A 24,202-nucleotide genomic window follows, 5' to 3' on the forward strand; every position below is an offset into this window, starting at 1 on the left:
GTCCTGCCAGGCTTCCAAGACTGTGGTCCAGGCTCACACAGCTCCCTCCTAGCTCTTGGCCCCCCACCCCTGGGTCATGCCCTCCAGAGTGGGACTGCATTGGGGCTACTCCATTTCCCCCTCTTTAGCTATCTAGCCTCTTTGACATTCCAGCCACATACCCATTACACAAAAGAATGAACTAAGTCCTAGACAAGGAAAAGCAACTTGCCCAGGATGAAATGGAAGCAGGGTAAGAACCAGACCCCATGACTACTCTTGACAGCAGTCCAGGCATTTCTGACAGCCCCATGGTGGCCCTGGGCTCCTCACCCTAATACATGATGCAGTGTGCCTACGAAGTGACAAGCCAGACTTCTGCACAGTAGTAGAAAGTTGTCCTTTTGCTTGGTGAGCATATGTCATGGGAAGCTGCCTTGCAATGGTGTATTAGGCCAGCTGAGGAAATACTGGCTTGACAGAGATGCACCCCCAGCCTCTTGCCACAACCCTGTCCCAGTTGGAAACTTGAGACTGAACTGAACCCCTGGCTGAAAGCGATCTTGAGGCCTGGCACTGTGCCATCTATCTACTGGGTTCACAGCAGTACCTGCCAGGCCCACCATGACTCCATACCCCTCTGTCTTAATCATGCAAAGCCAGTTCTGGCCCTTCAGAGTGGCAGAATTGTCACCTGTGTCCTCCTCTGCCCAGCATGGGAATGAGCCCAGGTGAGCTGGTGGGGCGGGGAGAATTAGCCCAGGGCAGGCAGTGTAGGCAGAGTGGGGAAAGCACTTGTCTCCTTTATTGAACACCAGCAGGCGCACTTGAGCACTGACCAGGCAGGAGGAGGAGGAGCGAGCAGGCAGAAGGTGGGCATAGGGAGATGCCCACTCTTACTTCCAGTCTTTGAAGAATTGCTTGAAGATGGGACTCTCGCGGCCCTGGGGCAGAATTTCCACCTGTAGGGACAGCAGGGGAGAAGTCCTGCTCACAAGGTTGCCCCCTCTGCCTCTGCCAGGGAGGACTGGAGTCTACATGCCATCCAGGCTGAGGGTGCTCCTCTAGATAACCCAAGAGATGAGAAAGATTACAGGGACGTGGGCTGGGGAAACTGATGTTTCAAGGACAGAGGTACACAGTTTGACAGATGCACCAATTACGGATGAGCCTTATCAGCATGCCTTGGAATGACTTGTGGAGTCACCATGCTGGCATGAGAAGAGGCAATACCAGCTAAGGACAATGCCCCAGAGAAGGTACACAAGCTGTCCAAAGGCACATTTGGCTCTCTGGGCTCCCAGGGGAGTGCTGCCCTGCATCGTCTCAGAAAATAATACATACTTTAAGATTTTAAAGGAATGAGAAGAGCTTCTCCACTGAGTGGGTCTGGTAGGGAGGCCTGACTATTCCTGCCTTTGCCTGAGGCTTTCCTGCCCTTCTTGTCCAGTATGAGGTGTAGGAGGCCATAGGAAGAGCCCGCAGAGGAGGGCTTGGGGCACGGGGTATCTCCTTACCTGAGTGTTTGGGGCGTACCGCATGCGGGAGATGAAATCCTCTGCCACTCGGAGGGCCGCCTGCCGCTCCTTCTCGTTAGCTTTTCGCCCTGGATCATTAAGGAGATTTTTAAAAAGAGCAAGGACCTTCTCTAGCCCACATCCCATTTATCTCAAGAAAAATTTAAGGGGGTCCATAGAATAGCAGGCAACTTTAAAATAAACAGACCAAGAGGTGCTAGGAATGCTGAAGAGCTTTTTGGAGGTATGAAGTCAAGCCCTCGAGACTTCTTCCAATGTGGTAGCTCCAAATCAGACAATAACTGCTGTCTGCTTGAATCATCAGAACCTTCTGCTCAGACTAGGGCCCCAGGGATATTCATAAGAACTAGTGTTCTCCTGACATCAGATGTTAGAGCCGTGGTCCCAGCCCAGGACCCCTCACCTCTCACGTCTGCCAACCATTCTGTTTATCAAGCTTTCTTTGTACAATTGAATAAGACAAAAGGTTGTGATTTACTCCAGTCTTACTCCCACAATGCCAGGTAGCTGATATCAGCCTAGCAGTTATGCCAAAGAGTTTATAAAAATGTATCTCAAATCATCCAATTCCTCTTGTAGGCATTCCCTTTTTACACAAAATGAACTCCAGCCTAAGGCATTTTTCCAAGGCAAGTGTTGTGAACTGTGGTTGGCTCTCCAGTGCTAAAACAAACAGACCCAAAATGGAGTCCCTTGTGGTAAGACCCACCAAGACTTAATACCTAACCTCACTACAGTTTCAGCCTCTCCCAGGAACAGAATTTTAAAACCAATTGGTCTAGAATTTCCTAGTCAGCACTAGTGAGGTCATTTGTCTGATAAGACCCCTGTAGTCCCCTAAGGGAGTGTGACCTTGTCTGAAATATTCAATTCTTTTCACTTCCTTGTCCCATTCTCTTTCTGCCTATAGAAAACTTCCATTTTGTACAGCTCCTCTGAGCTCCCTTCTGTTTACTAGATAGGATGCAGCCTGATTCACGAACTTTAAAGCTTTAAATTTACTCAGTTGAATTTTTGTTCATTAATGCTGTAGCCACAGAACCAGCTTTAAACTGGCCTTATCCTGTTCCTAACACGATACTGAGTTGTTTTCAGAGACAACAGAACAAAACCATTACGTCATGTAGCTAAAGCAGGCACAGAGAATTTTGCCTCTCAATAACATCAGGAATCAAAGTTTCATGCCCCTGTCCCCAACAAAACCAAAAAGCTTGGATTTGATAGGAACTCGTAAACCATTGTCCAGATCTGAAGCCTTCCAGCTGAAACCTTCCCACCAGCACTTCCACATACCAGCCCGTCCTCCCCTCACCCCTTAGGACAGATTTGAGTCTTGCCTCCTGTCTCCTTGCCAGTCGACTTCACAATGAAGTTTTTCCTTTTCTCAAAAGCCTGGGCCATAGCATTGGCTTCCATGCAAGAGAGGCCGCAAGCCCTTGCTGTAAAATCCAGTTAGCGACAATGTATCTCAAATTAGTGTGCTGCATCCTTCCTGTGATTTGACCAGCTACTAGCCAGATACTTCTCTTCCTGGCTCCCAAGTTTCCTATTTTTTCTCCTCTAGTTTCTTTCCAAAATGGTTTGGGTCTTTGCTTGGGGTTAAATACACTTCTGTGGGCATCTGAGAACCTCCCATGCTTGGCATGGGTTCCATGGGGAGGGTACCCTGTGGCAGGACAAAAAGGGCAGCCACAGCAGCACAACCGTCCCTACCACACACACGCACACGCACACGCACACGCACACGCACACGCACATGCACACGCACGCTCTTAACTTTTGGAAACCTGCAAGGCTGCTTGCTGCTCCAGGCCCTTTCCTGAAGCAAAAGTATTATTGCCTAGTAGCAAGCATCCTGTGAACAGCTAACACATCTCCATCTTCCTGACCAGGCTGGAGCTGTGAATTTCTCTTGGCCTTGGTTGACCCCACAGATATTTATTAAGCAAATGCTATACCATCAAGACGCATAGATACACTATGGCTTTTGCTTTCAAGGAGAAGGTAGGAAGCTCCCAGTATCACTCAGGACACTCAGTTTTCTTTCAACATTTCAGAGACAAACCAAGAAACAGGCTTCAGCACAACAGTGTTTCTATTTTCATCCAACACAATCTCTTGGAAAAACAAGTTCTACCAGTTTGCTACCCAGTGCTTAAAGTGAAATTTAATTTGTCTAAATTTGTCACATGACAAGGCAGAATGTCAGGATCAACAGTCTCAGCAGCCCAGGTGACCTAGGAGCGCTCTGTCAGTGTTCACAAATGTGGTCCCAGGACCTGCAGCAAGGCCTAAGAGCCAGTAACATATGTAAGTATTCCTCAGGCTCAACACCAGACCTAGTGAATCAGAATCTAGAGCAGGGCGTGGTCCCACTATCTGTTTTCAGAAGCCTTGGGCCCTCAGGTGATTCTGAGGCATGCTAAAGTTTCAGGAAGTTTGCCTAGAATTTAGAAGGTGGGAACAGCCAAGAGAAAACCCTCAGCCTGGAGGTCAGGTCTAGAGCACCCAGGCTCCCAGAGGCTGTCTTTTGAAAGAAGCCAGGTAGGCTTTCCAAGGGGAAGCCTGCCAGGGTCAGAGAAGGCAAAAGTCTCAGTCTGGAGTGGAGAAACTATATGTACCCTTCCAGATGTAGATCTTGCCACAGAGCCCGTTGTCCAGAACAAAACAGTCATCAGGTATCAGCAGCTCGAGGGCAAAGGGGCTAGAGTCAGCCACCTTGGTCAGGTTCATTTGTCCAGTGGCATCAGAGACCTGGGGGGAAGATGTGTCAAAATAATATAAACGCAGCTACTTTAAAATGGAGCTGGAGCAGCCATCCCAGAACTACCACCTTGCACATCTTATACCTCAAAACTTTGGAATGTCAAACAGGACAAAATAACCTTTGGACTGGGCCAAGCAACATTGTGTCCCAAAGAACTATTTGCAAAGATAACAAGAGAGCAAATATGATGATACCAGACAGAAAATTAAAAACATTCTTTAGAATTAGCATCATTTTGTTATCTGCACCAATAAAAATGCCTTCCTTCTATTGATGTAACTGTTCTCCTTCTATTTCTCATAAATACCCACTGTCTTTGTCTCCTAATCAGAACACTATTTGGGCTTCTGCCTGAATCAGTGAGTCCAGAAAAGCTATTCTTTTGATCTCAAATAAATGCTTGTTGCCTCTCACTTTGAAAGGCCTTTTCTATTTTTAAGTTAACACATGAGCAGTGCTGGATCACCCTTCTCCACCCAAAAACATAGCCCTAACCTCTGCCCAAGGAGTAGGCTGCCACCCTGCACCACTACCCCTACACGCCAATAGCCAAGGAGCAGACAGGGGACAGGGAAGGAAATGATGACTAACAGGCAGCCTCCCCACCTCACGTCACCCTCACCACTGCAACCCAAAGGCCCCAATTCCATTTGAAAATTAAGTAGTTCCAAATTACAAATAAATACAAAGAATTAAAAAGTAAAGCTCAACACCTTCTCCAAGAATGGGCTAGAAATAAAGTGCCATTCATCTCCTTAGGAGGGCCTGACATCCACCCACCTCCCCATCTTCCTCTCATTCCTAGCCCCAAGTAAACCACCCTGGTGCCCAGCCCAAACTTCCTACTGTGCTCTTCTCTCCCTTCAGCCCCCAGTGCCCCAGGCTCCCGGGCTCCCGCCCCCTGCCTGGTCCCAGAGCAGGCCCGGAGTGCCGACCTTATATAGAGCCGCAGCCTGGGCATTGGTCCGATCAGCTGTGAGGTCTTCCTCGGGGTTGCCCTCCTTCAGAGCGGGCTTGGGGCCCAGAACCTGCAGGGGTCAGGGCAGACCAAGTTTCCAGGGATTCCTGGGCACCTGTCCCAGACCTTCCCAACCTATCAGGCCTTCTGCAGTGCCCCAGGTGCCTTCAGCCCAATTCTCCAGTGACCACCCTCACGCTCCCAGCTGATCGCCATCTCTCTCGGTAGTTTCCAAGCAGAGGCCACCCACCCCAACATCCCCTCTACCTGGATCATCTCAGCAGGCTCCTCCCCATCGGTGACGATCTCCACCTGGGCCTTGCCCTGCCGCTCACTGTCCCGGATGGCCAGGGCCAGGTCCCGAGCCTTGTTGCGCTCCAGGATGTTGGACTTTCCACCACACCAAGCAAAGATATTCTAAAGGGAAGTGGGAAGCCCAAGTTAAAGGAGGTAGGAGTAGTAGCAAGGCTTCTTTGGGAATGGTGACGACAACACTTTAAGAGTGTTTCTCTGCCTGGTCTCCATCTCCTTCCTGCTTTATTTTTCTCATCATCATTTACTGGCATATATTTCAACGTCTTTATCTTGTTTATAATCTATCTCCCCTGACTAGAAAGTAAACTTTATTAGGGCATGAGTATTTTGTTTTGCTTTGCTTTGCTCACTGCTGTATGCCCAGTGCTAAAACAGAAACTGGTACATATTTAAGCACAAAATAAATATTTATCAATTGAATGAATGAATAAATGAATGAACAAATGGGTGAATGCTTTCCTTCAGCATCCTACCTGCAACCCAGCCCTCATCACTCCTCCAGAGCTGGCCCTCCTGCCTCTCTCATGGCTTCTAGTCCTCCCTTTAGACAGCTGGTGGGCTGATCTTCCTGCCCAAAGTCTTCAGCATAAGTCTTGCCATTAGAAGTGGACTCTTCAGTCAGTCTCCTCATGACCTGGCTCTCACCCTCAGCAATTTTCATTCCCATGGCTCTTGTTCCCACCCTGTCCCTGCTGTTGACATGTATTTCTGCACTCTTCCTCACAGTGGCCTCAGCTCACCTGTCCCTTTGCTTGGAATGGCATTTCCCATCTGTGAAGGTCTAGTCAAATGGCACCTTCCTGGGACAATGGCTTTGACTCAGGCTGGAGAGCCCCTCCCCACATTGCTGCCTCTCCTAAAGCCCTCAACACACCCTGCCATGGATTACAGCAAATGACAGACCAGATCCATCTTGATTGCCTCCTCAGGACAAGCAATTTGTGGTCCCCCTGCTGGCTCAGAGCGGGCATCACAGATTCACTGAGTGAACCAATGAAGGAACAGATTAACAAATGGTCTGGCAGGCAGCTAACTCAGGGTGACAATGGCTTTAAGAGAAGGAGCAGGTGGGCCCCAGTGTTAGAGTCAATGGCTGAGAAGCAGAGGGAGGTTTCTGTCCTTCTGAATGCAGGGATGCTTCTAATGGCTAGAGTGGTCCCACTTGGAATGGATGCTTCTCAGCTTCTCTCTCTCCCCAATGGCTGCCTGGTCCCTACCTATTTATTTATTTATTATTGTTTTATAAGTATGAAATATAACTTTCTTTTAATTTTCAAGTAATATGAGTAGATTCTCTTTATTTAAAAAATTAAAACATTACAAATAAAATCCCTTTTGAGTATTCCCCTATACCTATCCTCAAACCTTCCCCCTCCCAACTTCCCCCAACCACTTTTATTATCAGGTAGGTGAGGTTTCATCTACTCTTTTCTAAAGTGTTTGTTTACATGTCATCATAAAAAAAAAAAGTTTCTTTTAATGCTACATGTTTCAATATATTTCACATTAATATAATTGAGCCCTAAGTAAATAATATGATCAACATGTTCCTACTTAAGCCTCATTTCTTTAGGGGCCTGTTGAGTTGGTCAATCCCCAAGAGAAATGCAGTTCGTTAGTTTTGTTTGGTATTTTTAAGTGCTAGACAAATTCTAATCTGTGGCATGAAGGTGAGAATTGATAGTCACGGCCTATAATTACTATAATTAGAAGTCATCAGAAATTAATTAGTACATTAAAATGATAAATTATGAACTAAAATATTTTTATTGAGAGCAAGATCAATTCCCTAAATTTAAAGATTTATTTAAAAAACTCAAACTTGCTTCTTTCACAGCTTTTAATGTTCTCCGCCTCTCTTCTTAAATTAAGATTTCATATATAAGTTTCAAAATATTCTACCACCACTTTTCTATAACAGCAGACCAAGTCTAACTCAGAACAGTAATTTTATTAAGATGTTTTCTAGATTTAACTTATAACTATGTTTATAATGCTTTTTTATATGATAGTTCTTGAAGCTCAACAATTACCTTAGCATGTATATCATTAATTAAACTTTAATCAATTGAATTAATACGCTGAGTTGGAAAAGAATTAGCAGTTACCAAGAAATTGATTGTATCTATTTTAACATGGATGGTAAATGTAAGAATCCTAAACTAAAGATATCATTTTGCTCCACTCTTGCTTTCTTTATTTAAAAAATAAAATCTATAGTTTATGCATGTTCATAAAACCTGCCCTTTTAAAAGACAGTGCCAACACAGAGTGCTCAGTCTTACCCCGCCTACCTACCTGGCCCAGGTCCAGGATGAAGCAGTCCCCGGTGTTGAAGCTGTCCCAGCTCAGTGCTCGCTCAGTGGCACGGATGTTCTTCTTCCCCTTCACCTGGTAGAGTTTCCTGACGGCAGCTGGGGTGGCCCCTGGGGAGGTCTTGTGAAATGCTGACTCCACTCCACCTTCCTGCAGTCCAGATTGCCTGGCTGAGTGGGCTGGTGGGAGGCCCAGGGCCCTGCGTACCCCATCCCAGTGGGAGACAGGTGGAAAGGTGGGGAGGACCCAGCCCCAAGGGCACCTGGGCCTTTTGCAGGGTAAAAACCAGCTGGAAGTGGGGCGGCTGAGAGAAGCCACGTGCTAGGCTAACCTGGTACTTGAGGCCCCTCGGGAAGTAGCTCATGAAGAGGTCAGACTCGTTGCCCTGCACCTCTCGGTGCTGCACAGGCCTCTCCCCAAGCAGGGTGTTGAGGTGCACGGCCAACACAGCGCAGGCGCCCTGCTCATCCCTGGACGACTGCTGGCCTGGGGTGGTAGGAGGGGCCAGGACCGGGCCTGTGAGACCCATACCAGCCCTGGGGCCCCAGATACCTCCCTTCCCCCAGCCCCTTACCAATCCACAGGTGCAGATGGGAGAGCTCTTCAGGGCCATTGTGCAGCACTAGGTAGGAGTCCCCCGAGAAGAAGATGCCCTGGTTCTCACGGGCCACCGGCACCGGCTTCAGCTTTTCCACCCTCCACACATGCAGGCCAGGGTCCTGCACTGAGGCCGGGAACGGAGAGCCACTGCGGGAGGGGAGAAGGTTGGCAAAGGCCAGGGTCCCGGAGGAGTGGCCGCAAGCAGAGAGACCGGAGCACGCCTGGGGACTGTGGTGTGGGGCGGAGGGGGGCTGGGGTGAGGGGCAACCCCTGGAAATGAAGGAGAGGAGGGGTGAAATGGGATGAGGTATACAGCCTACCTCTGGGGGATAGGTGTGTACATGCTGTTTCTGGATCTGGAAAGACAGAAGAAGCCATTATTATGACAAAAGTCATGACAACCACCGTTCACATTGGTCTGGGGAGGCCCTTCCAGGTAGCTAAGTGTTTTCATGTTCATCAGCTACTTCATCTCCCAGAGCACCAAGAGGAGATTATCCCTGGTTCCATTACACTAACAAAGAAACCGAAGCTCGGAGAGTCTAAGTCCGAAGTCATACAGCTAGTGAGTGGCTAGGTAAAACCAGGTCTCTGGCTCCTGGGCCAGTATCTTCCCCTTGCTGTGACCTCTCAGCTACACTTCTATTCGGCTTCCAGACCCCTAACTCTGGACATTGCATGAGGCTAGAATACAGCTCTCTAAGCAATAACTGCTTATATTAGAAAAGTCTAAGATCAATGACTTAAATTTCTACCATAAAAAAAGGAAAAGCATAGTAAACCCAAAATAATCAGAACATAAATAATAAAAGTAAGAATAGAAATTAACAGAAAACCAAAAAAAAAGAGGAGAAAAATCACTGAAGCTGGTTTTCAGAAAAAAATGGTAAAACTGATGAACCTTTAGACAAACTGATTAGGAAAGAGAAAGGATACAAATTCCCAGAGAGATGACATCACTGCGGATTCTACAGATATAAAAAAAAAGGATAATGAGAATATTACAAAAACTTTATGATAATATATTCAACAACTTATATGAAAGAGGCAAATTCCTCGAAGGATACAAATTAGGAAAGTTCACTCGAGAAGAAACAGATTACACGAATAGTTCTAATATCTTTTAAAGAAATTGAATTTGTACTTAAAAAGCCCTAACCCCTCCCTGCAAAAAATTCCAAGACATAATACCAATTCTGTACAAATTCTTCCAGAAAATAGAAGAGAACACTTTCAATTTGTCTTATGCTGCCAGCATCATCCTCATATCAAACCAGATAAATATAAAAAAGAAAATTAGACCAATATCATTCATGAACACAGACACAAAAAATAGCAAGAAAATTGTAGCATATGGAATTCAATAATATTTAAAAAGGGTAAAACACATGACTAAATAAGGGTTTATCCCAGGAATACAGGTAGGTTTAACAGCTGAAAATCAATGTAATCCATCCTATTAACTATTTTGATCTCAGTAGATGCAGAAAAAGCATTTAAGCAAAATTCTACATCCATTCCTGATTTTTCAAAAAACTTTCAGCAAACTTCATTAACCTGATAAAAAGCATCTACCAAAAACAAAAAACTGACCAGCTAACATTAAACTTAGTACCTTCTCTAATTCTAAACCCCTTTCCCAGGGAATTTCACCCATTTCCAGGCATCAGCTATCATTTCTGTATACCCGGCTCCTCTCATATGCCAGGACGACGAACCTCACCTTTATTCTGCTGGTCAGCGACAGCAACATGTTCTGGACAAAAGTTACTCAGGGGGAACAATGCTAAAGGCACTTAAAATTCAGAGTTGACACCAGCAAGCACTGCAACACAATTCATGCACGGTGAATCCTTTTGTAAGGCCAATCCAGGCATTTTTGTAAGGTGAGCCCCAGTGATGCAGGATACGAGCCTCGGAATTTCAGACTGAAGAGGCAAACTGGCACCATTAGTGGACTCCTAGGGGCTAGGCAAGCAGGAAGGGCAAAGAAAAATCTTTGAGAGATGGGTGTTTTGAGTCTGAGAAGCAGGACTAGTGGTTGTAAGAAACAATGTGAATTATGACTTTCCTTTTCCATGCCTAACTTACAACACAGCTGAAGACATTTTTTGGAACCACACTTCCCCAAAGTGGGGAGGCAGTGAGGAGGAAGTTTGGGGGAGGGAAACTTTAACATTTCTCCAACCCACACAGGATCACATGCTGTGCCCACATCCCCTACCACAGGCAGCCCAGCCTGTGACTCAAGTCTGAAGTGGTGAGGTAGCTGACTCTAGCCCAAGAAAGTGGGGAGAGCTCGAAGGAAGAGAGATAATGTGAACAAAAGGGCCAACTGTCAGCTTTACTATTTGTCATTCTGTTACTGATCAGAGAGCTCAGACCCTAACCCAAAAGCAGGCAGCCCACATGGCGGGGCTCCAAGCAGATAAGAGCCACTGTAAGGTTTTGATGAAAGGGTTTTGGCTGCCTGCTCCGTCATCACTCTGGCGCTCTGCCCTGGCTCCTGTTATAATTACCTCATGATTTTATAAAAACAAGGATGCCCAAACCCCAGCCTGGAGATTTGGATTCCACAGGTCCAGAGTGGAGCCTGTATGTTCCAGATTCTGATGCTGCCAGTTAACTGTCCTGAACATGGTCTCATATTTGCCTGCACATTAATTAGTATCACCTGGGCAGCTGCAAAAAAAAAAAAAAAATCACAATGCCCAGGCTACATAGTTAAAATCACTCTGGAATGGAGCCTGGATATCAGTATTTGAGAAGTTCCAGGTGACTCCAATGCTTGGTGAGGGCTGACACTCCTGCTGCCCCATCAGATCCTTTCCCCTCAGCCTTCTGCTCCAGGCTCTCACAGGCAAGGATCCACCTGACATCCGGGCTTTCTCCCCTGTCCATCCCCCCATAACCTCTCTGCCCAAGCCCACAGCTGCTTGCGCCTCCTCAGTGTACACCTCCACCCTCAAGTCCATCGAAGCCCCTCCAGCCCTCCAGGACCATATCAAGTCCCAGCTGTTCGACCTACCAAGACATTCCATGGCCTCGGCCTTCTCTGCAAGTTCTCCCAGCCCTCTCACCTGGGAGCATACACTTCGGTCCCTGCTTGCAGGCTGCCTTATAGCAGGACCTGACAGCTTCATACCTCAACCAGAGAAGGGGACATGTCTGATATACTTGCATTCCTCAAGCAGCCCCTGACAGGGTCCATCCAATTCCATTCAAAGTCTATGCTGGAAACCTGGCACTGAACAGAATGGGGGTTGGGCACAGATATGAAGAACAACCTCATGGTCTGCATGGGGAGGGCCATGATGTAGGGAGTCATCACAATCAGTGAGACCGCAAACTTCCCCTGGGTGGGGGTTTTCACAAAATCACAGATGTCAACATTAGAAGGAGCCTTAATGCTTACCTAATCCTACTCTACCTCTGCCTCTCAACATACCCATACACGTGAAGCGCAGAAATCCCTCTGGTAGCAATCCTCTCCATCCTGTTTGAACACTTCTGGTGATGGGGAACTGATCTCACAAGGCAGCCTCCTCTTTACCTCCACATTACAGCCTTTGCTTTTTCCCACTCTGCCATAGTATGGTGGAGTTATAGGCCTGCCCATCTTCCCTACTAGACTATAAGTGCCTTTGGGGCAGGGACTATATTTTGCCTCTCTGAATCTAGTTGGAACCTCACACTATGCCTGTCACCCTGCAGGTGCTCAGAGAATGCATTTGATTAACTGGACTTGCTGGGCTCCAATTAGTAGGTCAGATGGAGTTTGAGAGACCAGAATTTCAACAGTCTGGAGCTAGAGCAGACAGGCGAGGGCAGCCCGAAGGCAGAAAGCAGATGGGGCTAGAAATCCAGTCAGTAGATGGAGGGGGCAGAGGAGGGGAAGTTGGGGGGAGTAGCATGCCCAGGAGCCTGTCTTTGAGGATTACTAGGGGCAGGGTTGGGGGGAACCCTGCTAACATGCATACCTTTAAGGCAATGCTTGAAGGCTGTTAAAATGGCAAAAATCTTCTGGTGGCATCTTAGCCCTCCTTAGACCCTGATTCCATTGATCCCTAACAAGCCCCTTCACCTCACAGTCCCTGTTTGTCCCTAGTTGTGAAATGAAAACAGCCCCTACCCCTCTCCCCAAAAAAGGTGGAAGGATGAGTGTCAACTATAGAAAGGGCACCAGATTCTGGAACACGGGCATCTAGAGAGCTGGGTCTGGAGGCCTCATCAGGGACTCTTTTCCCTGACACCAAGTCAGCCGCCTACCCTTCCCCTGTTCCACCTTCACCTCCCCATCCCAAGCATACCCCAGGCAGCTGGCCAGACCCTCAGCAAAGGTGTTGTTTAATGTGCAAAATAACAGACTGGAAATCAAATGCTAGGCATGCTCCGACCCCTCTCCCAACCACTTCAGCCCACCTATCTCCAGTCACATCACTGTCCTGTCTTAGGAATGTTTTTTCAAATCTGACTGCACTTCCAGGCTGGCTGAGGACCTTCAGGAGTCCAGGTGTGATAGCCTCTGTCAGGAGGTTGGGCTCCACCTCTCACATACCAGGACAAACCCCAACCCAGGAGCTTCTCGTCAATATCATGATGATAACCCCATCAATCCTGGGTGCTGCAAGGCTCCCATCAGAAAATGTACTCAGAGCCTGGAGGAGAGCTGCCAGGACAGTGGGCTGCCAGACTTGGTCCTGGACAAAACAGCTTCCAGAAATGTGAGTCTCTTTCCAGACCATGGCAGCCAGCCCTCATCTGCCCACCTAAAAGGGTACCAGACAGCCAGCACCAAGCCCACTCTCACCGTTACACAGCTCTGCCTCTGCTTCTGCGTCTGCTTTCCAGGCTCTGCTTTCCCCCAGCCTGCCCCACCCAGCCTCTTACTTCCCTCTGACTCCTCCCAGGGTGCCCCACCCACCTGCCTCACCCCTGCTCCATCCCCAGCCTGTGCTGAGGCCCAGCTGGTTCCTGAGAGGCACCCACAGGGGAGGCTGAAGGTCCACCCCAGCCCCCTCCTCCTACCTACTGGCCTTAGCCAGCTGCTGGCCCCTCCTCCAGAGCCAGCGTCTGAGTCTGCGACCTGTCTGCGAGGAGAGCCACACAAAGACAGAAAAGCTGCCACAGGCCCTGTTCCCCACTCACCACCAGCTTAGGGCAGGTGTGTCTGCCCAGCCCCAGCCCCTGCAGAGTTAGTCACTTTTCCTGGGTGGGGCCACTACTTCTTCAGTGACTTTTTCTTCCTTCTCAGACTTCTCTTTTTCCTTGCTCTGAATGCAGATATTTGATTTATTTGAAAGCTCAGTTCTGAGGGAGTCGCTGGGGTCCATCAAACATTCTGTATTGGTTCTGTACTGTGCCCTGCATGCCTGAGGCCTTTCAAGTCTAATCTTGGTCAGTTTCTCATCCATTCACCACACCTTTACTCTCAGTCTTTACTGTCACGCCCGGCCCTCCGGGGAAAGCAATAACTAAGTGTGGTTCTGGCTCAAACCATATTGCCTACATCACATCATAGGACCCTAGAGCTAGTCTGCTCCAACTTGCTTGCTCACTTTCCAGAGGAGGAAACTGAGACCCTGAGAGCACTAATGACTTGCCTGGTCTCACAGGGAGCAGGAGGCAGAGCAAGGGAGAAACTTCCATTCCCTTCTGAACCCATGAAGGGGGATGCAGTGGAGTCCATGTGGCTCCAGGAAAAAGTGAGCACCCAGTCATGATGCCTCCCTGCACCCTTCCCCCACACACATGTGGCTCTTTGGCCAAGACTGTCCCACTTGTCCTGGACACAGACCTGCCCTGGCCCAGTGCTGGTCAGCAGGTGAGTTAAAGATAAGATTCAGCCTCCTGGGTCAAGGCCCCACTCAGGGGGCAACAGTGTGCACAGTGGAACTAAATCAATCCATGTGTTAAAATTTCCGAACCAAAGAAAGATGAGAAATTAACGTTCTCTTCAAAAAATGCAAAATCTAGCTGGCATCTGAGTGTTTCCATAGACAAACTGCTGGCTTTAAAAATAGGGTAATCTGGGCTACAGCCCCAGCAGGTTGGGCAGATAAACTGATAGAGTGGAAAGAGTTGGACAATTTGGCTACTCACTGGCTGTGCTTCCTCTGATAAGTGACTTAACTTCCTGCAGCCTCCCTGTGCCCTATCTGTAAAACAAGCATAAAGATAAATGTGAAGATTAAATAAACCCGTACAATCAGCAAATAATAGATGCTTCTTTTCCCAACTCTGAGAATTTACTAAGGGGACCCCAGTAAATGGGCCCTGCATCTCTGGAAGCAAGGCTGCTGACCCGTCCTCCGGCTGGCAGTGCGGTGCAGGGGGGATGCAGTTAAAACTATCATCTCCCCTCCTCGCCCCGCCCTCACTCCCACCCCGGCAGGTTCAGCGACTCTGGTGTGCTCCGGAGCAGAACCTGGGTGGCTCTTAGGTCCCCGCCTCTGTGCACCCACCCCAGGGCACAAGGATGAATGGGAAGGAATCACTGTTCTCCACACTTAAGTCTCACCTGGCTAAAGGTAGCCCCGTTACCACAGGCGGTGGGGGGGGCGGGGGAGGTGTACAAATTAACAGCGAAACAGAGCCAGTCACTCAGCTTGGAAGTCTCCAGTACCTTGTAACTATAACAATGCACACGTTAACGACATTATCCGGTATCAAGATTCTAAAACTTGTTCTTACTAGACTTACATTTTTCCTCCCTATCCGATCTCCCCCAGCAGGAATGCTCAGAGTTTGTCCCAAACGAAGTAAAAGAAAGCTTTCTTTAGCACGGACCCGACTTCTCCCGCCCCTCCTTACAGTAAGCCAGAAGACGTGATTAGACACGCGGGACGCTCCAAAGAGGGGGGAGCTGGACGCCGGAAGGAGGCGGCTCTGGAGCATCCTAGCCTCTCCGACCCCCAAAGGGGCGCCCTGGCGTTGGGGTGGTCAGACCCCAAAGTGCTACTTGCCTGGCAACGTCTAGCAGGGTTGCTGCGGCCGCGTCTCTGCTGCCCGCCGCCCCCGACGTGAGCTACTGGATGCCCCGCGAGTGAGTCAGAGGGCGGGGCCGGCCGGCCCGGGCCGCCTGGGGGCGCCGCTGAAAACTGGCCAGCCAGTGTCTGCACTGGGAGGCCGAGCGTTCCGAAGTGAGTGGGACAGCAAATGATCCGCACTTCCACCCTGGCTCGGAAATGGGGAGAGCCAAGAGCAGCGGGCAAACCCCACAAGATGTCAGCTGACAAAAGGCATCAGGGCCCTGGCTCCCTGACACAGTGGTAAGAGGACGTTTTCCTTTCTTGGGAAGCAGCTTCAAAATTTCCAACCAGCATGAGTTTTTCCCACTAATAGATACTGGGGTAAGAGAAGGAATCCAAAACCTGGTTCTACCCTTTTCCATCTGGGTGACGCTGGGCAACCACAGTCCATGGAGGAATGCTTAGAGACCACCCTTCCTCCCCTTGTCTTCCCTCCTCTGACTAACTGCTCGCCTGCAAACCCAGCTTATATATAGATCCCTTCTATACAACCTACTGTGATCCTCAGTGCTCCCCGGATGCTCTGGGCATCAACAGACACTGGGCCATCTGGGCCTACAGCCTCCAGGGGAAAACCTGTCAGCCACACCCCACAAGCAAAGGTGGAATAGTATTCATGGGCTACCTAGTTGGCCCTACTTCCGTGACAGCTACTAAGACCTTACTAGGCTTATTCCTTTCAGAGCATTCCCATTTTCTACATTTTTTTAGGTAAAATTGACAGTAAAATGCATGAATTATAAGTGTACAATTGGATGTTTTGACATATGTAAACACCCATGTAACTGACATCCCTACCAAGATATAAAACACTTCTACCACCACCACTCCCGGAAAGTTCCCTGGCCACCACTTTTTACTGCCTGCGATATATGTGGCTCTTCACAGGGACCACATCAGGTCATCCTTGTGACCCCAGCACCAAGCAGAACACTCGACAGGTAAAAGACCATCTTCCTTCAAAAAAATTTTATTGCTGTTTTAACAGATTAGAGAGCAAAATCCCCACATTCCGCTACTGCTCTGGCCCCTGTCACCTTGGGAAACTTGCTTAAACAGGTGCCTTGCCCATGGAGTAAAGACAATATCCCTGCCCTGCTACCTTGGGGAATTATGGGGACCTAATGAGACAATCTATGGTAGGCTCTTTGAAAAAAGGCCTGGACACATGTAAGGTACTATTGATGCGGAACAGGGCAAATTCCCCAGAGAGGGGGAAACTGAAGACCTGCACTGAGAGAAAAAAAGGGTTCTTGGCTGAGTGCAGGAAAGAATTCAAACTCCATCAAAGTTAGTCAAAAGGAAAATGTATTAGTGAAGACTTTGTTCACCCCTTTTCCTCTGATGATACGGGCATACAGTGAGGAAGGATAAATGTGTAGCATGAAAAGGTAAGAATATGTGGTGTGAAAGGCCAGCTGGCAATTCCCAGCCTTTGATCCATAGGTCCCCCATGGGTTTGGTCATAATGAATGATTTTGTTTTGTGTATGGCAACCACTCAGAGACTCTGTTTTCCTGTTTTCACTTCACAGTGTGAGGAAATGGATTGTTAGCAATCCCAGCAGAAATCTTCCTTTGTTCTGCAGTTTTCCTCTTTGTCTGTAGGGCTGATCGGCATATTGCAATCTCTGAATATAGCTTGATTTAACATTTTAGTTCTCTTGCCTCCTCCGTACATCACTGTGACCACTATTATTAATAAACTCCTACTTCTAGGACAAACATCCGGCAGAAAGAAACCGGGAGAGAGAGAGGCATCAGACACTGACTTCCGGGTTTGGCTGCTTGGGCTCCAGCCAAGATCTGAGGACGCCTAAGATGGCTAGCTTTCTGCTTCTGTGTCCATGGACCTGGGCTATGCATTGATTTCCAGGGCTAAAAATTTCCTGAAATTGCAAAGGATTCTCCCTAAGTGAGTTCTCTAGCTGACTTCTAACTACCCTGCCACATAGCACTATCCAAGCCTCAGTTTCCCAGCAAAATGCAGACACCAGGCAAGGAAAGTCCCTTCTGATTCCTCTGACTCCAGTCTAGAGGCGCAGCTCAGGTAGAAGTGTCAAATTTCCTCAGCAATGGTACTACAGGGATCTATCACAATACCTAAAAAATTTCAACATCAGAATTTCCCAGAATATTTCTTTGAAGGCGTTAACTCATGTTTCTAACCTTTAAATCGGATCAGCAATGAATTTTTCTAGATCATTTCAGCCATTTCTGAGGAATGGCCAGGGGTCTGTGTAGCCATATTTCCTGCATAAATCTCAAGATTTGAAAGGTTTTTGTTTGTTTGTTGTTCTGTTCTGTTTTGTTTTGTTTTGTTTTGTTTTTAATCACTGCTGGGTACTCAGAGGCATTCTGGTAATGCAGGATTTCCCTGAGTCAGGAAGAGACCAAGAGAAGAAGAAGGCCCTTTGACAGAGAGTGTGGAAAGAATTCAACACACATGCCAAAGTTAGAGTCAAAGGGAAGTTTATTAGAAAGGGGTAACAGACAGATCGGGTCTCCTCTCACAGGCAGAGAGTGAGAAAGCCTAACAGAGATGAGGACAATGAGAGAGACAGAGTAAAGAGTACCGAGAGAAAGACAGTGAGAGGGACAGAGAGAAAGACATTGAGAGTAACTGAGAAAAACATTGAGAAGGACTCTGAGTGTTCGGGGAATTCAGTTTATATATCATTCTTTAGTTCTAGCGAGTTATAAAGACTTTGTTTACCCATTTCCTTAAATATGGACATACAGTGAGGAAGAAGGGGAAGAGTATGTAGGGAGAAAAAGTAACAATATATAGCTGTGAAAGGCCTGCTGACAGTTCCCAGCCTTTAATCCATAGGTTTGCTATAGTTTTAGCTATAGGGAGTGAATGATTTTATTTGCATAGAGCAGCCACTAAAAGACACTGTTTTTCCTGTTCCCCCACCCCCACCCCATCCCTTCAGAGTGTGGAGAATGGGTTAGCAATCCCAGTGGAAATCTTTCTTTGTTCTCCAAGTGTCTTCCTGGCCTGGCTACAGGGTGATCAGCATATTGCCGTCTCTGAATGTAGTTTGATTTAATATTTTAGTTCTCTTGCCTCCTCCCTATATTACTGGGCAGTGATAGTTTGGAATTCCTTGGTAACTTCTTGGAAAAGTGGGACTGTCCAGTACAGTATGAATGAGCAGGTCAGGAGCACAGGTGGAGCACTATGATGGTGGGGAAGGGTGCTGTGTCATTGGGGCGGGAGGGACTGGTCCCCAGGAAGGACACAAGAGGACAGGTTTACTTCTTAAAGCCAGGGTCACACTGAATCTTCATCACTACTGTAAGGTCATAAGAGCTAACACTATGGAGAGCTGGCACTATATGCCAGGCACTGTCCTTTATATAATTTTTTCCCATGTACCCTTTCAAGTAGATCATCTTATCGTTTTACAGATGAAGAGATGGAGGAAAGGTGAAGTCAAAACAACTTGCTCTGGGACCCCCTTAGAAGTGGCAGAGAATGGGTTAGGAGCCAGGAGGTGGAACACCATACCCCTTCCCCACCCCCAGCACTCACTTCCCACAGCTTTCTGCGGTGGAGCTGGGCTGAGATGGGCCCCTCCCCACTGCCAGGCTCTGCTCTTCCTTCTCCTCTCCCAAGGCCCACCCTGCTCTCAGTATTGAATACCAGTGCCAGCAGTGAGTCCTTTCTCATGTACCCCTGCTCAATCTCTAGATACCATGTGCTTTTTTTTAATATAGACTCAAAAGAAGTTACAAAAATAGTACGGAGTACTGATACATGCTACAACCTAGATGAATTTTTAAACATCACGTTGTGAAATAATCCAGTCACAAAATACATATATTATATGATTTCATTTATATGGAGGGGATGGGGGTACCTTGGAGGGGTGACTGCTAATGGATACAAGTTTCTTTTGGGGGTGACGAAAATTCGATTGTGTTCATGGTTGCATAATTCTGTGAATATACTAAAAACATTGCATTGTACACTCAATAAAGCTGTTAACAAACAAAAAACCTTTGCATGGCAAGGCCATCCTTGACTCATTTGCACCCCACTTAAAAAAAAAAAAAAACAGAGGTCCCATATCTCTATTACCCAGCTTCTCCTAATGGGAACATCCTACAAAGAAGTGTACTATCTCCTTGAAAGTGGAGCTCCTGAAGGCCCAGAGCCCCTTCTTTCTTCAGTGCTTCAGATTCAGATCCTGGCAATGGTACCACCTCGCACAAGCCCTGGGATTTACCATGTACAAAATACCCCCATTCCGCACCCCTCACACACAAACCCCATTTGATCCTCAAAGCAAACCTGTGGACGCAGTCGCTCCATTTCTTGGTTTTCTTGATCACAAGATACTTCCTTCCACCCTGGGCTACCTCTGCAGGGTTGCCAAATTTAGCAAATAAAAATTTTATCTGTCAATCTTATAAGGTAATTGGCTCTAATGTGCCAGCCAGTCCTGGACAGGTCTGTTCATTTTGACACAGCATTGATCACAGATTCTTAAGAACTGAAAAGGCTCGGGACTCTCCCCTAGCCCAGCGTTGCCCAGGAGACCTAAAAGCCTCAAGCGGGCCTTTTTCTCCCGCCTTTACACTCGGCTGGCTCCGCCCCTCTTCGTGCCTCAGTCTGCCCATCTGGAGTATGGTCCTGCATACACCGACAGATACATCACCGGGCGAAGAGCCGACGGAAAGGGAGCCAGGAGGGAGTCGGAAGCCCTGCGCTAGGCCGCCTTCCAGATCCAGGGCACGAGGAATAGGAATGGCACCACTCAGGCTCGGCTCTGGCGGACCTAACTACAAATTCCGGCAAGAGCGGGCCGCGGGACGGGGCTCAGGAGCTGCAGCCTAAGACTTCTGCGCCCACCCGAAGTCTAATGGACCACCGCGAGCGAGGTCGGGAGGGGCACACCACAGCGGACCTCGGGACTCACAGACACAAGCATGCGCCGGGCCTCCCCCCATAGACTACAAATCCCAGCAGGCAGTGCGCTGAGGGGGCAGGGCCTCCGGGAGGGGACTTTTGTGCCCAGAAGAGAGCGTTCTGCACGACGAGACCCTCGTCGTGGGGTGGGAGCGTCCCTGCTACGGCGATGGGGGACCTCTCACCCCGTAAGCCCGACTCCCCGCTCTTGCACACACTGCTTGGCCGTGGGGTCGCCAGCCCGAGCCCTCCTTCATGAACCTGAACCCCGCCCCGCCCCGCCCTCCCAGCAAGGCTGGGGCTGCCGGGGAAGGGCGTGGTGGGTGGGGGCTTGGGCTGGTCACCTGGGAGGGACGCAGAGGGCGCCGCCCTGACCTCTCTTCCGCCTTCTGGAGCGAACACCCTTTTCCTGAAAGGAGGAGCAGTCTCGATCCTGACTGAACCTGTTAAGGTCGCTGGGAGAAACCCTGGGAAAGCTTGGATCCTCCGTATCCGGGGTTGTAGGTCTGCCCGCTCTCAGCGCCCTGCGCCCAGGTATCAACTTTACATGGCAATGCCAAGTAAGGCTGAGGGGCTGCTAGGAAGTTATAACCAGGGCACTCTCATTCAGTATGCTCTCTCTTAAAGCGCTCTGCTCGCACCTAGAGTCAAATGCCAGAACTCTTGTCTTAACTTCCCAGGTTACCCAGAGATCCTCTGTGGCCTTACAGAAGGGACTTACCCAAACCCTTCAGTGCAAGTCAGGCACTTAGGGGTCCAGCCTGCTCCGTAGAATGAGCTGTGCTGAGGCCTCACTTCATTCACCCTCTGGGGCCAGGGCAAGCTCTCTCCAGAGGCTTCTTCTCAGCTGATTTCTGGCTCCCAGGTGGGGATTCAGGTTACACCTGTATTGAGAGCAGTGACACCACAGTGGCCAGCAACACGTTGAACTTTGTGCCTCCAGCCCCATTTTCAACTTTTACACTTTCTGATCTCATCATATACTGCTGCATCCTTGACCATCAAGGTTGACAAGAAAAAACCTAGTTTATGAAGGTATAACCAGAACCCTGTAATGTCCGTGAGATTTTATTCTCTAGTTAGGTCTCTAGTTAGTTCATTTGATCTTGGCACAGTTAGAAACAACTCCAAAAAGGATATTCCAAGTAGATTGCTCAGATTCCCTTGGTAGTGGGAGTGGGGGTCATATTAACTGGTCAGGTGGTCTCTAAGTATGCCTATCTTTGCCTAGGAAGTTCTCAAAGGCTTTCCAAGTATTTCTGTTAAGACAACTAGCCTTTTGTTGAGTATCCTCTGCCCCTGGACACGAAAGATATGTACCATAGAAACTTGGAGACAGCCATTGCCCCAGTGTCTGGACTCTTTAATAAGAGCCTATTCTCTCCTGCTACAGTGAGCTTTGGCATTCCAGGGCTTAGCACCAGATTCTTGAATCAGTAAGAGACTGTGTTACTTGCCCATGATGTGCCAGAAGCCATTTAATGCCTATCTCTGCCGCCTGAAGGTCCAGCCAGCAGGGTGCAGTTAAAATCACAGGGCAGTGTTATTAGGTCATTACAGGGAAAGTGGTTAAAGGTAAATTACACCTACCTTGGGAGCCACTCAGGAACAAACATATTCTGTACATGGAAGTACCTGCACCTACACTGGTTATACATTCTGATGCAACTGCAAGATTCCCATTTTATCAGAGACATCCTTAGCACATGAATATTTTCAATAAATGTGTTAAAACTAGCATTTAAAAATTCTAAACAGAAATTCATTGTTTTAATAACAGCTTCCATGTACAGTGGAATTATGGTTGAATTTTTGTCAATATTTGTATACATATATTTTAAATCTTGCATATTTATAGGACTGCACAGATTTCTGCCGATTTTCGAAGTAAAGCTTTGCATCAATAACAAGCGATAAACCTGTGCTGGTGGTCTTCCGGGCCACGCCTCTTCCTGTCTGCCTGTCCTTCCTGGAGGTGAAGGGCAGCCCGCCATGCTTCTCCTCACCATCAGGGGTCGCCCTTTCCCATGGAACCACTGCTCGGGTCCCTACGGAGGCCTGAACCCCAGAGATGGGACTGAGGTCTTTGGTCTTGTGTACATAGTTAGATGACCTTGGCCTGAGGCCCAACATTCATCTCCCCTTTAGTGTCAGCTTTTCCATTGGTAGAGGTGGGGAGAGTGCTCTCAGGGCCTTCCGTGCCCATCAAGGAAGGGTATGGGGATAGAGACACATTTGGGAGCAGCAGTACCTGCTCTTTTCTAAGGAGGAGGTAGAAGGTGAGGAGATTTTTTGGTCTCTCTCTGCTCACCAGTCTTAGGAGAAAGAAACAAGGATGCAGTGGAAACAGGAGGTACCTGGCTCCTGGGCTCTGAGCTTAAGGAAGGAGCCTAAGCAGGACCATATTACATGTGGCCGGGGAGTTAGGGGTTGGGGAAATGGGGAGGGGTAGAGTGCTATAGAGGGTAGGGGAGAAATACATGCCCCCTTCCACACTCGAAGGTAGAGGGTGTGGAAGGGGGCATGACCCATTAGGGGGAGGGCAAGATAGGTCAAAGTTACTCAGAAAAGAATTCTTGGTAATCCATCTGCATTTAGAGAAGGCGGTTGTTTGCGCATAACAGGGAAAGGGCCTCAGGTACTGTGCTCAGTCTTAAGTCTGGTGGTTGATGTCCAATGTGCAGGAAAGGAGCAAGCTATGAGCCTTCCAGAGGAGAGAGACCAAAGATGTTTGTAGAGAAGTTGGCTTTGAGTAAGATTTGAATATGCAGCTACAACAAATATTTTTTGGGAATTCTCTATGTGCCAAGCTGTGTGGGCTGGGCCCGTGGAATTTGGCTATGAACCAAACACAGTCACTGCCCATTTAGAGAGCTTACAGTCAAATGGGAATCTATAGTCTAGTCTGGAATTAAACCTGTAGATTTCACTGCGGTGATTGTGTGGGGTGATAAACTGCCCTGGTTGGGACCCCTGCTGAGGCTCACTTAAGCTGTGGCCTGAAGGAAGGAGTGCTGCAGCAAAATGGCAGGTGCAGAGTCCGGGGTTAAGAAAGGACCTGTTTGTGACCTGAAAGGGATGAAAGAAACCATGTAACAAAATGACGGTGTTTAATCATAGTCCTCAGTAAAAAAAAAAAAAAAGCTTCATACACACTATACACACATCTACATGGCTTTGGAAGATCTCAGTGCTCAGATGAGGGCTAGAGAAGATCTGGCACATGACAGGATCGAGGTATGTTGGGGCCTCCAGGGCCCTGGGTCTCCAGCAGGAAGCACCTCTCTCCCCAGGTGACTATGAACCTTCTGGCCTTGATTTTGGGGAACATTTCCAGGATCACCAACTGGGACACCTCCTGGGCTCTCTTCTGGGTAGAATCTGAGAAGAGAGATAATGAATCAAGTTTAAAAGCAACTAAAGAAGCTATGTTTATCTGCATAACTGAGGTGGAGGGGAGAGGGCTGGGACCTGGAGGAAGGAGAGTGTGCTTGTGAAGTAGGCATTGCCAGTTGCGGAAATAAGGAGAATCGATTTGGGAGGTGGGGGTGACAAACATATAAAAGAATGTTTTTTTTCCTGTTTTGCTATACATTAAGAGCACCCTCCCTTATTGTATACTCTAAGGACTGAGTAAAGATCTAAATTTCTTCCAAGTGAAATTTCCTTAAGTCAGTAGGGTACAGAATGGGCCACCTGGGGCTCCAATCATGTTAGAACCACAGAGAAAAGGTGAGTGTGAGTGAGTCCATGGGAAAAAATGGAGGAGCTGGGGCAG

The 24,202-nt window shown here is 48.2% G+C and overlaps 1 protein-coding gene and 1 long non-coding RNA gene across 9 annotated transcripts; one reads left to right on the forward strand and one right to left on the reverse strand.

Moving 5' to 3' along the window:
* Positions 1-761: 761 nt before the first annotated feature.
* On the reverse strand, positions 762-15,539 carry CAPG (capping actin protein, gelsolin like). 8 transcript variants are annotated; one of them, XM_036224008.1, is made up of 11 exons: positions 15,176-15,197; positions 14,576-14,631; positions 8,794-8,829; positions 8,448-8,620; positions 8,205-8,359; positions 7,856-8,023; positions 5,510-5,659; positions 5,220-5,312; positions 4,139-4,271; positions 1,497-1,585; positions 762-941 (listed from the first exon to the last, which is right to left on the reverse strand). In XM_036224008.1, exons 3-11 carry the CDS (start codon positions 8,814-8,816, stop codon positions 876-878), a joined length of 1,050 nt encoding a protein of 349 aa, XP_036079901.1. In that variant the 5' UTR covers positions 8,817-8,829; positions 14,576-14,631; positions 15,176-15,197; the 3' UTR covers positions 762-875. The 8 variants fall into 8 exon arrangements, with proteins under 8 accessions (XP_036079901.1, XP_015992405.1, XP_015992411.1 ...); XM_016136919.2 differs by lacking the exon at positions 15,176-15,197 and adding an exon at positions 14,994-15,085; XM_016136904.2 differs by lacking the exon at positions 15,176-15,197 and adding an exon at positions 15,439-15,512 and having other exon boundaries at positions 763-941.
* Positions 15,540-15,606: 67 nt separating this feature from the next.
* On the forward strand, positions 15,607-19,511 carry LOC118605006. The gene is made up of 2 exons (XR_004951836.1): positions 15,607-15,744; positions 17,223-19,511. It is a non-coding gene; the product is annotated as an uncharacterized LOC118605006 (long non-coding RNA).
* Positions 19,512-24,202: the final 4,691 nt, after the last annotated feature.

The sequence above is a fragment of the Rousettus aegyptiacus genome, unplaced genomic scaffold (genome assembly GCF_014176215.1).
Source record: "Rousettus aegyptiacus isolate mRouAeg1 unplaced genomic scaffold, mRouAeg1.p scaffold_m13_p_7, whole genome shotgun sequence".
Classification (NCBI taxonomy): Eukaryota; Metazoa; Chordata; class Mammalia; order Chiroptera; family Pteropodidae; genus Rousettus; species Rousettus aegyptiacus.